The sequence below is a fragment of the Eulemur rufifrons genome, chromosome 19, assembly GCF_041146395.1.
Source record: "Eulemur rufifrons isolate Redbay chromosome 19, OSU_ERuf_1, whole genome shotgun sequence".
In the NCBI taxonomy this organism is placed as follows: Eukaryota; Metazoa; Chordata; class Mammalia; order Primates; family Lemuridae; genus Eulemur; species Eulemur rufifrons.
Window position 1 is genome coordinate 49,051,110 of NC_091001.1, and position 13,897 is coordinate 49,065,006.

Consider the following 13,897-nt stretch of genomic DNA (forward strand, 5'->3'; position numbering starts at 1 on the left):
ATTGTTGTCTGTTTTATCAAAGATCAGTTGGCTGTAGGTGGATGGTTTTATATCTGGGTTTTGATCTGATCTGTTCATTGGCCTACCTATGTCTCTATTTTTGTGCCAATACCATGCTGTTTTGGTTACTATAGCCTTGTAGTATAGTTTGAAGTCTGGTAATGTGATGCCTCCTGATTTGTTCCTTTTGCTTAAGATTGCTTTGGCTATTTGGGCTCTTTTCTGGTTCCACATGAAGCTTAGAATTATTTTTTCTACATCTGTGAAATATGATGTTGGTATTTTGATGGGGATTGCATTGAATCTGTAAATCACTTTGGGTAGTATGGACATTTTAATCTCTATGGAAAACAGTATGAAGATTCCTGAAGAAACTAAAAGTAGACCTACCATTTGATCCAGCAATCCCACTACTGGGTCTTCAACCAAAGGAAAAGAAGTCATCTTATCAAAAAGACACCTGCATGTCAATGTTTATTGAAGTACAATTCATAATTGCAAAGATGTGGACTCAACCCAAGTGCCCATCAATACATGAGTGGATTAACAAAATGTGCTATATGTATACTATGGAATAATACTCAGCCATAAAGAAGGATGAATTAAGGCCTTTTGCAACAATTTGGATGGAACTCAAGACCATTATCCTAAGTGAAGTATCTAAAAAACAAACACCACATGTACTCATTATTAAATTGGAACTAACTGATGAGCACACATATGCATAGCAGGAAGTAAATCTCAAAGGAAGTCAAGCAGGGGGGAGGAGGACAGAGGGGATGGGTGAAAACCTACCTAAAGGGTACAATGAACACTATCAGGGTAATGGGCACACTTTTAACTTTGACTTGAGCATTACAAAAGTGATCCATGTAACTAAAAACATTTGTAACCCCATAATACCTGGAAATAAGAAAAGGATAAAGATATTCTCAAAATATTATAAAAGCAGAGGGAATTCATTGTTAGAATACCTACACTATAAAAAATATTAAAGGAAGTTTTTCAGGCAGAATGCATATGTATGAATCTGTCAGGAACTTAGCAATGAAGAACATTGGAAATGGAATAAAGATAAAGTAAAATTCATCTTCTTTCCTATTTTTATTGCTCTAAAAGATAACTATCTAAAACAAAAAAGTAATGATATGTTGTGTTTATAACATATGCAAAGGTAAAATACATGACAACATTAGCATAAAGGATAAGTAGGAGGAATCAAAAGTATACATATAGTGTATGTTGTACTGTTGTATACTATAAGTTTTTTTAAATAAGGTCTTTATAAAAAGCAGTAAAATGTTATTTGAAGGTTGATTTGGATTAATTGAAAATCTATATTTGAAGTCTAGGATAACCATTAAAAATTGTTTAAAAAGAGATATGAATGATAATTTCATTGCGAAGATAAATGGAATCATAAAACATGTAATTAAATCAAGAGAAAACACAAAAAGAGAGAAAAAGAAACAAAGAACAAATGGAATAAATACAAAGCAGCTAGCAAGATGGCAGATTTAAATCAACCATGTCAACAGTAACTTTAAGTGTGAATGATCTAAATATGTCTGTTAAGAAACTAAGATTGTCAGATTGGATACAAAAGCAGAAAACAATTCTATGCTAAGAAATACACTTTAAATGTAAAAAATATAGATAAAAAGATGGAAGGAAGATGAAACACTGAAAGAAAGACAAACTAGCTATGTTAATTTCAGACAATATAAATGTTAGAACAAAGATTTTTTTTCACATTTACTCTTTCATTTATTTTTTTAAATTTCAGAATATTATAGGGGTACAAACATTTTGCTTACATATAATGCTGTTGCCTCACCAGAGCCAGAACTATGAGCATGCTCATCCCCCACAGAGTGTGCTCCACACCCATTAGTTGTGAGTTTACCCACCCTCACCATCCCCCACCCATCTAGCATCCAGTGAATATTACTTACATGTGAGTACCTTAGTGATGATCAGTTAGTACCAATTTGATGGCGACTACATGTGGTGCTTCTTTTTCCATTCTTGTGATACTTCACTTTGGAGGATGGGCTCAATCTCTATCCAGGATAATAATATAAGAGGTGCTAGAGTTCACTATTGTTTTTTGTGGTTGAGTAGAACTCCATGGTATACATACACCACATTTGATTAACCCACTCATGTATTGATGGGAACTTGGGTTGATTCTACATCTTTGTGATTGTGAATTGTGCTGCCATAAACATTCTAGTGCAGATGTCTTTATTATAGAATGTCTTTTGTTCCTTTGGGTAGATGCCCAGTAAGGGGATGGCTGGATCAAATGGTATTTCTATTTTTAGTTCTTTGCAATATCTCCAAATTACTTTCCACAGGCGTTTACTAATTTACAGTCCCACCAGCAGTGTAAGAGTGTTCCTATCTCTCCACATCCATGCCAGCATTTATTGTTTTGGGACTTTTGGATAAAATCTATTCTCACTGGAGTTAGGTGGTATTCATTGTGGTTTTGATTTGCAGACAAGGAATTTTATCAGAGTTGAGAGGGACAACTCATAAATGATGAAGGGGCCAGTTCTCCAGGAAGAAATAACAATACTAAATGTCCACATACCTAACAACATTGATATTGGCACATTATTTGTGACAAATGTATCATGCTAGTGTAATATGTTCATAGTAGGGAAAACTGAGAGTGGGGTATATGGGAACCCTCTGTATCATTGTTATTTTTTATTTTATTTTTTTAAACTTTTTTTATTTCAGGATTTTATGGGGGTACAAATGTTTATGTTACATATATTGCCGTTGCTCCACCCAAGTCAGAGCTTCAAGCGTGTCCATTCCCCAGATGGTGCACACCGCACCCATTAGGTGTGTATATACCCATGCCCTTCTCTCCCGTCCCATCTGCCTGACACCTGATGAATGTTATCACTATATGTGCACTTAAGTGTTGATCAGTTAATACCAATTTGATGGTGAGTACATGTGTTGTTTGTTTTTCCATTCTTGTTTGTATCATTGTTATTAAATACAACTTTTCTATAAATCTAAAACTATTCTAAAATTTAAAGTTTATTAAAAAATAAATGAGGCAAAAATTGATAGAACTGAAAGGAGAATTAGGTAAATCCACAATTATAGTTAGAGATTTCATCACTCCCCTCTGAGTCATAAATAGAACAAATAAGCATAAAATCAGCAAAGATATAGATACCCTGAACAATACCATCAACCCACATGATCATAACATTTATGGAATGATCACTGAACGATACCAGAACACACATTCTTCTCACATGCATACAAAAAAGTTCACCAAAATAGACCATATTCTGGGTCATAAAACAAACCTAAACAAATTTAAAAGGGCAGAAATCATAAAAGTGTGTTTTGGGGACATAATATAATTTAATTTAATTCAATCAATCAATAATAGAAAGGTATCTGTAAAATTCTCAAATATTTTAATAATAAAAAACACACTCCTAAATAGACCATTTGTCAAAGAAGCAGTATTAAGGGATATTAAAATTTATTTTGAACTAAATACGAATTAAAAAAAACCAATATATAAAAATTTGTGGGATTCAACAGTGATTAGACAGAAATTAATAGCAATAAATTCTTATATTATGAAAGGAGAAAATCTTCAAATCAGCAACCTAAGATTCCATTTAAGAACTTTAAAGAAATACACAATTAAAATTAAAGCAATCAAAAGGAAGGACATAATACAGATCAGAGAAGACATTAATGAAATGGAAAACAGGAAAGCAATAAAGAAAATCAATCAAACCAAAAGCTGGCTCTTTGAAAAGATCAAATGGATAAACCTCTAGCTGGACAAATCCAGGAAAAATGAGAAAAGGCACAAATTACCAATATCAGGAATGAAAAGAGGGGACATCACTACTGATCCCACTTTAAAAGGACAATAAAGAAATTCTATGACCAATTATATGCCAATGAATTCAACAATTTAGATGAAGTGGATCATTTTCTTGAAGGTCACAAACTATAAAACTGCCTAAAGGAGAAATAGATGACCTTAGAATTCAATACGTATTAAAGAAATTCAATTTGTAGTTAAAAATTTCTTCCCAAAAAGAAAACTTCAAGCTGAAATGATTTCACTGTTTTATTCTACCAAACATTTAAGGAAGAAATAATACTATTTCTATACAATATTTTCCAGAAAATAGAAGAGAAGAGAACACTTCCCTACTCATTTTATGAGGCCACATTACCCTAATAATAAAACATACAATGACACTATGTATGTCCATAGACCAATGTCCCTTTTGAATACCATAAAATCATACAATGACATTACAAGAAAACTATAGACCAATGTCCCTCTTGAAAACAGGCACAAAAAATCCTCAACAAATATTAGTAAATTGCATCCAGCAATGTAAAAAAGAATAATACATCATGATACAAGTGGGTTCATCCCAGGAATTCAAGCCTGGTTCAACATTTGAAAATTGATCAATGTAATTCACCATATTAATGGACTAAAGAAGAAAGATCATATGATCATAAATGAGGAAAATCATTTGTTCATATTTAACATCTATCCATGATAAAAAATTCAGCAAACTAGGACTAGAACTTCCTTATATTATGGCACCTTTAAAGAATCCATGGCTAATATACTTAAAAAGAGATGAAATGTTTTCCTCCTAATTTTAGGATCAGGGCAAGGATGTCCTCTCTCACCACTTTTATAATATTATATTAATATTGTACAGGAAATCTTGGCCAGTGCAATAAAGCAAGAAAAGGAAATAAAAGGCATTATATTATAAGGAAAGAAATAAAACTCTCTCTATTCATGGATGCCATGATTACATACAAAAAGTTCTAAAGAATGTACAAAAAACCTTCTAAAATTAAAAAGAGAGTTTACTAAGGTTACAGGATATAAGGTCCATATACAAATGGCAATGGTATTTCTATAGATCAGGGATGAATAGCTGCAACTTGAAATTTAAAAAATATCATTTAAGATGATATCAAAAAATAAACTACACAGTTATATATCTAACAAAATATCTGCAGGATTGGTATACTGAAAACTTTAAAACTCTGATAAAAGAAATAAAAGAAGACCTAACTGAATGGAGATACATTACTAATAGTTTGAAAGACCCGATCTTGTTAGAATGTCAAGTCTTAACTTTATCTATAGATTCAACACAATCCCAATAAAAATCCCAGCAAGTTTTTTGTAGATATTGAGAAGCTAAATATAAAATGCATATGGAAAAACAAATGAATTAGAATAGACAAAAAAATTATAAAAAGGAAGAACAAAATTTGAGGACTTACACTACTTGATTTCAAGACTTACTAGCTATAGTAACCAAGATGGTGTAGGTATTAGTGAAATAATAGACATAGAACAATTAAATAGAATAGAGAGACCAGAAATAAACCAAGAAATATAGTTAGCTGACTTTTGGCACAGGTACAAAGGTGATTCAATGGAGAAAGGATAGTCATTTCAAATAATGGTTCTGGATCAATTGGCTATTAATATGTAAAAAAATAAATCTTGACACATACCTCATATTTTATGCAAAAAATTTACTCAAAATAGATTCTATACCTAAACATAGAAAGCAAAACTGTAAAACTGCTAAACGAAAACATAAAGAAAAATCTGTGTGGCCTTAGGTTAGACAAAAAGTGTTTGGATACTATATGAAAAGCTTGAACCACAAAAGAAAAAATTTATAAATTGGAATTTGTCCAAATAAAAACTTTTTGCTCTTTGAAAATTACTGTACAGGGACTGAAAAGACAAGTTAAAAGCTTCTGCATAGCCAAGGAAACTGTCCTTAGAGTGAATAGACAACCTACAGAATGGGAGAAAATATTTGCTTTCTACACAACCAATAAAGAGCTGATAACAAGAATCTATATAGAACTTAAGAAAATCAACAAGAAAAAAATCAAACAACCTCATCAATAAATGGGCAAAGTACATGAACAGAAAGTTTTCAAAAGAAGACAGACTAATGGCCAGCAAACATATAAAAAAGTGCTCAACATCTCTAATAATTAGGGAAATGCAAATCAAAACTACAATGAGATATCACCTAACTCCAGTAAGAATGGCCTCTACCAAAAAGTCCCCAAATAACAAATGCTGGTGTGGATGTGGAGAGATTGAAACAATTTTACACTGCTGGTGGGACTGCAAATTAGTAAAACCACTGTGGAAAGTAATTTTGAGATACCCCAAAGAGCTAAAAATAGGAATATCATTTGATCCAGCAATCCCACTACTGGGCATCTATCCAAAGGGAAAAGAAAAAGACATTCTATAATAAAGACATCTGCACTCGAATGTTTATAGCAGCACAATTTACAATTGCAAAGATGTGGAAACAACCCAAGTGTCCATCAATACATGAGTGGATTAATCAAATGTGGTATACGTATACCATGGAATACTACTCAACTACAAAAAACAATGGTGAACTAGCACCTCTTATATTATCCTGGATAGAGCTGGAGCCCATCCTTCGAAGTGAGGTATCACAAGGATGGAAAAATATGCATCACATGTACTTACCATCAAACTGGTACTAATTGATCAACACTAAGGTGCTCACATGGTAGTAATACTTGTTGGGTGCCGGTCAGGCGGGGGTAGGAGGGTGGGGGATAAGGGGATGGGGGAGTGGGAGGTAGAGGGGCTGGGGGAATAAACCCACAGCTAATGGAAACGGGGCACACTGTAAGGGGGAAGGACATGCTTGTAGCCCTGGCTTGAGCGAGGCTAATTCATTTCATGTAACCAAAATGTTTGTACCCCCATAATATCCTGAATTTTTAAAAAAATGACTTTTACGGGATGTAAGTTTTTAAAAAATAAACCAAGATTTTGAGGGAAGCCAAGATGAAATGCAGACTGTGACAAATGAATTTGTTTACAATTGTATGATATAACCACATTAAAAGCAATAAAGAAGAAAGAAGCTGACTTAAATAACTTGGCAAAGTATTTTGACTAGATATTGTAAACTAATGGGGAAAAAACTGTGCAAAAATATTCTTTACAAGGTAGAAAATTTCCTTTCCATTGTGTCTGAGGCTTTGCTTACTTTTCTTTCCCACGTCTTCCTTTAGTCCTTTATCTGACATTTTGAAAAAATCTAAAACTACTTAAAAGGACAAAATCATTTCCTTTTTCCTATCCATTGCAAGTTCTGGCTTAGCAGTGATGGTTTCAAAGAGCCAGCCTTGTACCCCGGATGTCTGGCTTCCTAACCTTCTTTACATCATGGCACATTTGGAAAATAGCATGGTCGTGTGGTGCAGTGGTGCAAACGGACAAAGATTTTTGGACAAGGCTGTCCTAGGCTCATCTGGCTGCTAAGGGCTGAGCAGATCACTATCTTGGCACAACTACAACCTATTCCCGCACTATTTTTCCAACCACTTGAGAAACTCTTTCTATGAATGCCCCCTCTAAGCTCAGTATTCAACTGCATGATTTGACCAGTTGAAGATAGGGATGCAGTCTGTGCCACTGAAAAAGATGAATTTGACTATTCTTCTCTCTGCAAAGCTCACTAACTTAGCCAGGGAAGAATTCTTGACCTTGGTCTCATCAGCATCCATTAAAAACTGATTGATCTGGAGTTTTAAAAGTAATTTCCATTAACCTTACCTTTTCTTTCATTTTTTCCACCTTACTTTTCAGTAAGGGCACTACACTGTTGGGTGGCAAGCCTTTTTCCAACTGAGTCACAAATTTGGCATATTTAGAAACCTGACCATTTAGGACTTCTGGATCGAGGCAGTCAAATTTGGACTATGAAAATGAAAAAATAAAAAAAGTTAAAACATGATAAAAGGCAAGCTTGTAATAATAAAAAGGTTTTTATTGTACTTGAATTTTCCTAGTAGTTAAATTGTTAATACAAATAAACTCTATACTTTTGGAAATGGCTTTATTTATTAATTATTAATAGCTAATAATATACCAGGCATCACTTGTTTATTTCTTTTATGTCCTTGTCTCCCACATCATCAAATGCAATATTGCAATCCCTGTAGTTTATTTCTGAGGGTCATTACTCATACTCTTCTAAGGAGATAAATAGCTAATTTTTACTCTTGCTAACCCAAAATTTTTTACCTAGTAGTCTACTATATGCACCCATTTAATATAAATACTTTAGGCCGGGCGCGGTGGCTCATGCCTGTAATCCTAGCACTCTGGGAGGCCGAGGCGGGTGGATCGCTCGAGGTCAGGAGTTCAAGACCAGCCTGAGCAAGAGCGAGACCCTGTCTCTACTAAAAATAGAAAGAAATTATATGGACAACTAAAAATCTATATAGAAAAAATTAGCCGGGCATAGTGGCGCATGCCTGTAGTCCCAGCTACTCGGGAGGCTGAGGCAGTAGGATCGCTTAAGCCGAGGAGTCTGAGGTTGCTGTGAGCTAAGCTGACGCCACGGCACTCACTCTAGCCTGGGCAACAAAGTGAGACTCTGTCTCAACAACAACAACAAAAAAAAAATAAATAAATACTTTAAAGATTGACCCCTAATATATACATATATCTATAATTGTATTTTTCAATTATATGAACAGATAGTATACACATATATTGATATATCAGATAACCATATGTATTGAAGGCAACTGAATATTTATAATCCTTCAGTTTTCTTTTTTTTCTAGATTCAACATTTTCTTTCTGCTCCCTATTGGGTTTTCTTGTGCATTCCTAGAATGAACATATCCTACTTGGAAGCCACTGCTCTAATCTCTGGTGGTAATTAGAAAATTCTCTAAGCTTCTTCCTTACTTCTCAAGAGTATTTTTTTTTTTTACTTCTGAGATAAGTGATAAATAAGTTATGGGAGAACACTGAAAATTATCTGATACTATAGCATGTATTTGTTTGTTGTTTCATCATCAAAAGCTAAGTTCTGTGAGGGTTTGGACTTTGTCCTTCTTATTCTTCATTGGTACTCCCAGCATCTAGCTGAGAAACATTTCCTGTGTCACTGTTCTTTAAGCCAGACATGTCACTTAATTAAGGCATCAGCACAGGTAGGATGAATGAGCAGTGTAAAACAATATTTGTGAAGTTGATAGTATTTATAACACAACCATATCACACTTGAAAGTATAGGTGGCCATCTAGTCTGTCTCCTAGAGAGCTGACCCTTGTTAAGGTTTAAATATAGGGTAGATATTGGTCTATTCAGGAATTCTATTTCTTCCTGGTTGAGCCTGGGAAGGCTATGTGTTTCTAAAAATTTGTCCATTTCCTCCACATTTTCCAGTTTGTGTGCATAAAGATTCTTGTAGAATTCATAGATGATATCGTGTATCTCTGTGGCATCGGTTGTGATTTCTCCTTTCATGTTCCTAATGGAGGTTATTAGAGATTTTTCTTTTCTGTTCTTGGTTAGTCTAGCCAGAGGTGTGTCTATTTTGTTTATCTTTTCAAAGAACAAACTTTTTGTTTTATTAATTTCCCTTATGGTTTTTTTGTTGTCCTTTTCATTTAATTCTGATTTGATCTTAGTAATTGGGCATCTACCCAAAGGAACAAAAGTCATTCTATGACAAAGACACTTGTACCCGAATGTTTATAGCAGCACAATTCACAATCGCAAAGATATGGAAACAACCCAAATGCCCATCAATTCATGAATGGATTAGTAAATTGTGGTATATGTATACCATGGAGTATTACTCAGCTATAAGAAATAACGGAGATACGACATCTCTATGGTTCTCCTGGAGAGAGTTAGAACCCATTATATTAAGTGAAGTATCCCAAGAATGGAAAAGCAAGCATCACATGTACTCACCAGAAAATTGGTTTCCCTGATCATCACCTAAATTCACATCTGGGAATGATACCAATCGGATATCAGACTGAGATTGGGGCGTGGGGGGAGGGGATGGGTGTATGCCTACATGATGAGTGTGTTGCACACCGTCTGGGGAATGGACACGCTTGGAGCTCTGACTTGGGGGGATAGGTGGTACATGGGCAACGTATGTAATCTGAACTTTTGTACCCCCATAATAAGCTGAAATAAAAAAAAATAAACATAGACTTTTGATAAATTAAAAAAAAATAAATATAGGGTAGACTCTAAAAACAAAATTCCATAGTGGCTGTTGGTACTTGACTCCCTAACAAAGAGAGTTTATTGAGCTCTCAGGGAAAGATGTTAGATCTTATCACTCCAATTCTATTCTATCACAGTGAATAAAATGTTTTCCTTTTTAAAACGACAAGAACAGGAACCCTTATAAGGTAACAGAAACTGAAATTGAATAGATCACAAATAAAATCCTGCAATCCTTAATAACACTGGTGTATATCATGACAACACTGTATTTAGAAACCACAGTGGTTAAGTGTCACGCAGTGTGGACCACTGATGCTTCTATTATTTGGCCGTCTTAAACGAAGGACTCAAGAAGTCTGCCTTACAATAATGTTTTCTGCTCTGTACCACACACTGACATAAGGATCTTTGTGCATTTCACTGGAAAGTTTATAAAAATTACCATAAAATTATAACATTGCATATTTTACTGACATTAAGAAAACACCAGATTGTTAAAAATTCAAATTATTAGGATTTAAAGTTTAATTAATACAAAAATAATCTAAGAGTTGAGAGCCTTTTTCTACCTTTAACCATTCTTCTTGTAGTTTATCCCATTCAGAGAGAGAATCCCAGAGCAATTGTTTGAGCTTCAGTTCTGCACTAACTTCTTCCAAAGCTTCAAACTTGGACACTTCTACCTATAAAAATATAACAAACAAAATATACAGTTTACTTTTCAGATATAAAGATCTCATCCTATTTTTCTATTAGTAATTCTTAATACAATGACTACTTGGCAGAATGTGGGTCCTAAGAAAATGAGAGATAGAAACAAATGAAAAATAAAACCTACGCAAACCCCACATATATTATAATTTCCATTTGAGTAACAAAATATAACTCTTTATATTTCCTTAAATACTCTCTAAAGACATAAATATTATTAGAGTATCATGGGCATTCCTTGAGTTGGATCACACATGCACATATATGCTTGACTGTTTTTGGAAAACAGATGTGTCTTTTAGAGGCACTGATTTCCTTTGGGTTTCTGCACTTAGATGATGGAAGATCTCCACAGGGAGAACTACAAAACACTGAGGAAGGAAATAGCAGAGGATGATACAGGTGGAAAACCATACCATGCTCATGGGTCGGCAGAATCAACATTGCTAAAATGTCTATATTACCCAAAGCGATCTACAAATTCAAGGTAATCCTTATTAAAATACCAACATCATTTTTTGCAGATCTAGAAAAAATAATTCCACCCTTCATATAGAACCAGTGAATACCCTATATAGCAAAAGCAATCTTAAGCAAAAAGAACAAATTGGGAGGCAACCAATAGAGGGGGGTGGATAGGAGGGATAGAGGAGTTTTAATTGACCACATTAAAAAATCCACATACATTTTAACATAGAAACTACATTTCCTGGTCTAAAATTTTTCCGTAATTCACATTTTTTTTTTGTTAATTAGAATAATAGTTGTCCAAACATTTAATGTTTACAGTCACATTATTGAAAGTGCTTGTGTATAAATGCTATTTCTATGTACACATTTTAAAAACAAATGTGTAGAGGTGTCGTTACCTTAAAATTCTTCTGATAAGATTTATACTGGAATGCACGTTTTTGAAGATCATCTAGTACATATTGCAGATCATTCAACATGACCTTTATTTTGTCTTGGTCAGCATTAATATCCAAAATCTGTGGATCCTGTAAAATTAAGATAGTCTTTAATCATTCCTCCTTTTTGATGCAGTTCAATTAAATTAAATGAATTAATAAACATTTTCCAAAAGATTCATTTAATTCTCTTTTCTTTCTGATTTTTAGAAAATGTGTTACAAATGTGTGCTTTTTCTGAATTTTAAAGCAATACATACACATTGTAAACAGTGCAGAATTGTATAAAGAGGTGTCATGGAGATAACATTGTTTTTAAGCAGTACCTAATATATTTTCTCTCATCTGCTTTCATTTCCTATACTTCTTCAACCAACATGACTTCAGGTAAGGAGAAGTGAATGCAATGGGAAGAGAATAAAGAGGATATGATATAAGGAAGATTTCTGTTTTACAATAAAGGAATGGAAAGTCATCTGAATTCTGTGAGGGGGGAAGAGAGAAAATGAGGAATATAAATGTCAAGATACATGTTTTCTGGCTGACCTATTGTGGTTGAAACCCCAGTGAATGGGAATGGAATTGTTCAGGAGCAAAGTAGAAACACCTAACTAGGTTTGGGATAATTTGAGAAAGTTGGAGGAATCTGAAAACTATAAGAGCCATAGCTTGAGGAGGCCAGGTATTCTGTCTCTTGTTTAGCATGGCCCTGCATTCAAATGGCAACATGCTCTATCTAGATCAGAAAAAACTAAGGAAAGTGTCCAGGCAGAAGGGGCTTGTGTTGACACTCTGGTGCCTCATGGATTGATGTGATATGTAGGGGATCCTGAAATTCTCATGTATCTTGATTCTGGAGATGGTGACTGCTGAGAGAACTGGTGGACCAGAAGTCTGAGGCTGGGATGAGAAAGCCACAGATTACTTGAACCGTAGGCTATGGAAAAAACGACAGATTGCATCCTAGGGGCTAGCACAGTGCCTAAAGAACCAGGAAAGACCCTTAGCTAACAATTGCCTGGGACAATCAGCTCCAGCCCAGCCAAACAGCACTGGAAGCTGCAGGGTCCAGAAGGTAGCAGAAGGACTGGATACCCCTCCCTCCCATTCACCCTGAGGAAATGCAAGTTTCCTTTTATGGGGCAAGAGGTGGGAGGTGATGGTGGCCTGGGTGAAGAAATGCCTGCTAGGAAGTTTAAATTTTTAATTGAATGAAAATCTATCCAGAAAAGACCAAGTTAGAATAAAACAGATGCTTCAAATAGAAATAAATGAGCTCTCATCAATTGTCACATTTAGATTTTCTCCCCAACTCCCCTTTCAGCAGGGGTGGAAGTCTTGACAGCAAGATGATATCATTTATGTAAATAATGAAGTTACAGTTCTTTGCCCAAGAGTGACAGTGAATTAATTTCAAACTCTCTATAAAAGAAGCACTTGCTAGAGAAAATCCAGGCTTTCATTTTTGTGTATGGGCATCATGCTATTTAAAATTCACAATTACACACAAAGTACATGCTGGCAATTTTCTCCTAGCAATCTACTATATACACCAAGAATAATTACTCATGCTTTTTAGTAGTCTGCTGTGTGTAGAATACAGTACATGGTACAGCAGTTAATAGCAGGCTATTAACCATTGGAAGTGGACTGCCTGAGCTTGAATCCTGATTCCTCCATTTGTCATCTGCATGACCCTGGGCAAGTTACTTAACCCTGTACTTCAATTTCCTTATCTGTAAAATGTGAATAATAAAATCTTGTAAGTGTTTTGAGAATTAAATGAGTTAAGACGTGCAAACATATATAAGAATGTTTCTAGGAGCATTATTCATCATTGTCCAAAACTATAAACAATTCCAATGTCCGTCAACCATGGAATGAATAATTAAATTGTAAAATATAATAAAATACTATATAGTGACAAACATGGATGAATTACATCCACACATAGCAACATGGATAAATCTCAGGAACATACCAAAATGAAATAAAGGGCATACTGTTAATAAGGGCATACTTCTAGTTAATTGAAATTCAAAAGCAGGCAAAACTAATTTATGACATTAGAATTTATAGTAGTAGCTGCCATTGGAGAGGAAGACAGGATTAATGATTGGGAGGGGACACTAAGGGTACCAGTAATGCTACAGTGGTGGATACCTG

At 34.5% G+C, this 13,897-nt stretch overlaps 1 protein-coding gene across 1 annotated transcript in view; it reads right to left on the reverse strand.

Moving 5' to 3' along the window:
* DNAH6 (dynein axonemal heavy chain 6) overlaps positions 1 to 13,897 on the reverse strand; it is a 236,266-nt gene that overhangs the window by 159,517 nt on the left and 62,852 nt on the right. The window contains exons 15-17 of the mRNA XM_069494279.1: positions 11,693 to 11,821; positions 10,682 to 10,795; positions 7,679 to 7,822 (exon numbers count right to left, since the gene is read on the reverse strand). Coding sequence (XP_069350380.1) covers positions 7,679 to 7,822; positions 10,682 to 10,795; positions 11,693 to 11,821 — 387 coding nt within the window. The remainder of the gene's footprint in view (positions 1 to 7,678; positions 7,823 to 10,681; positions 10,796 to 11,692; positions 11,822 to 13,897) is intronic.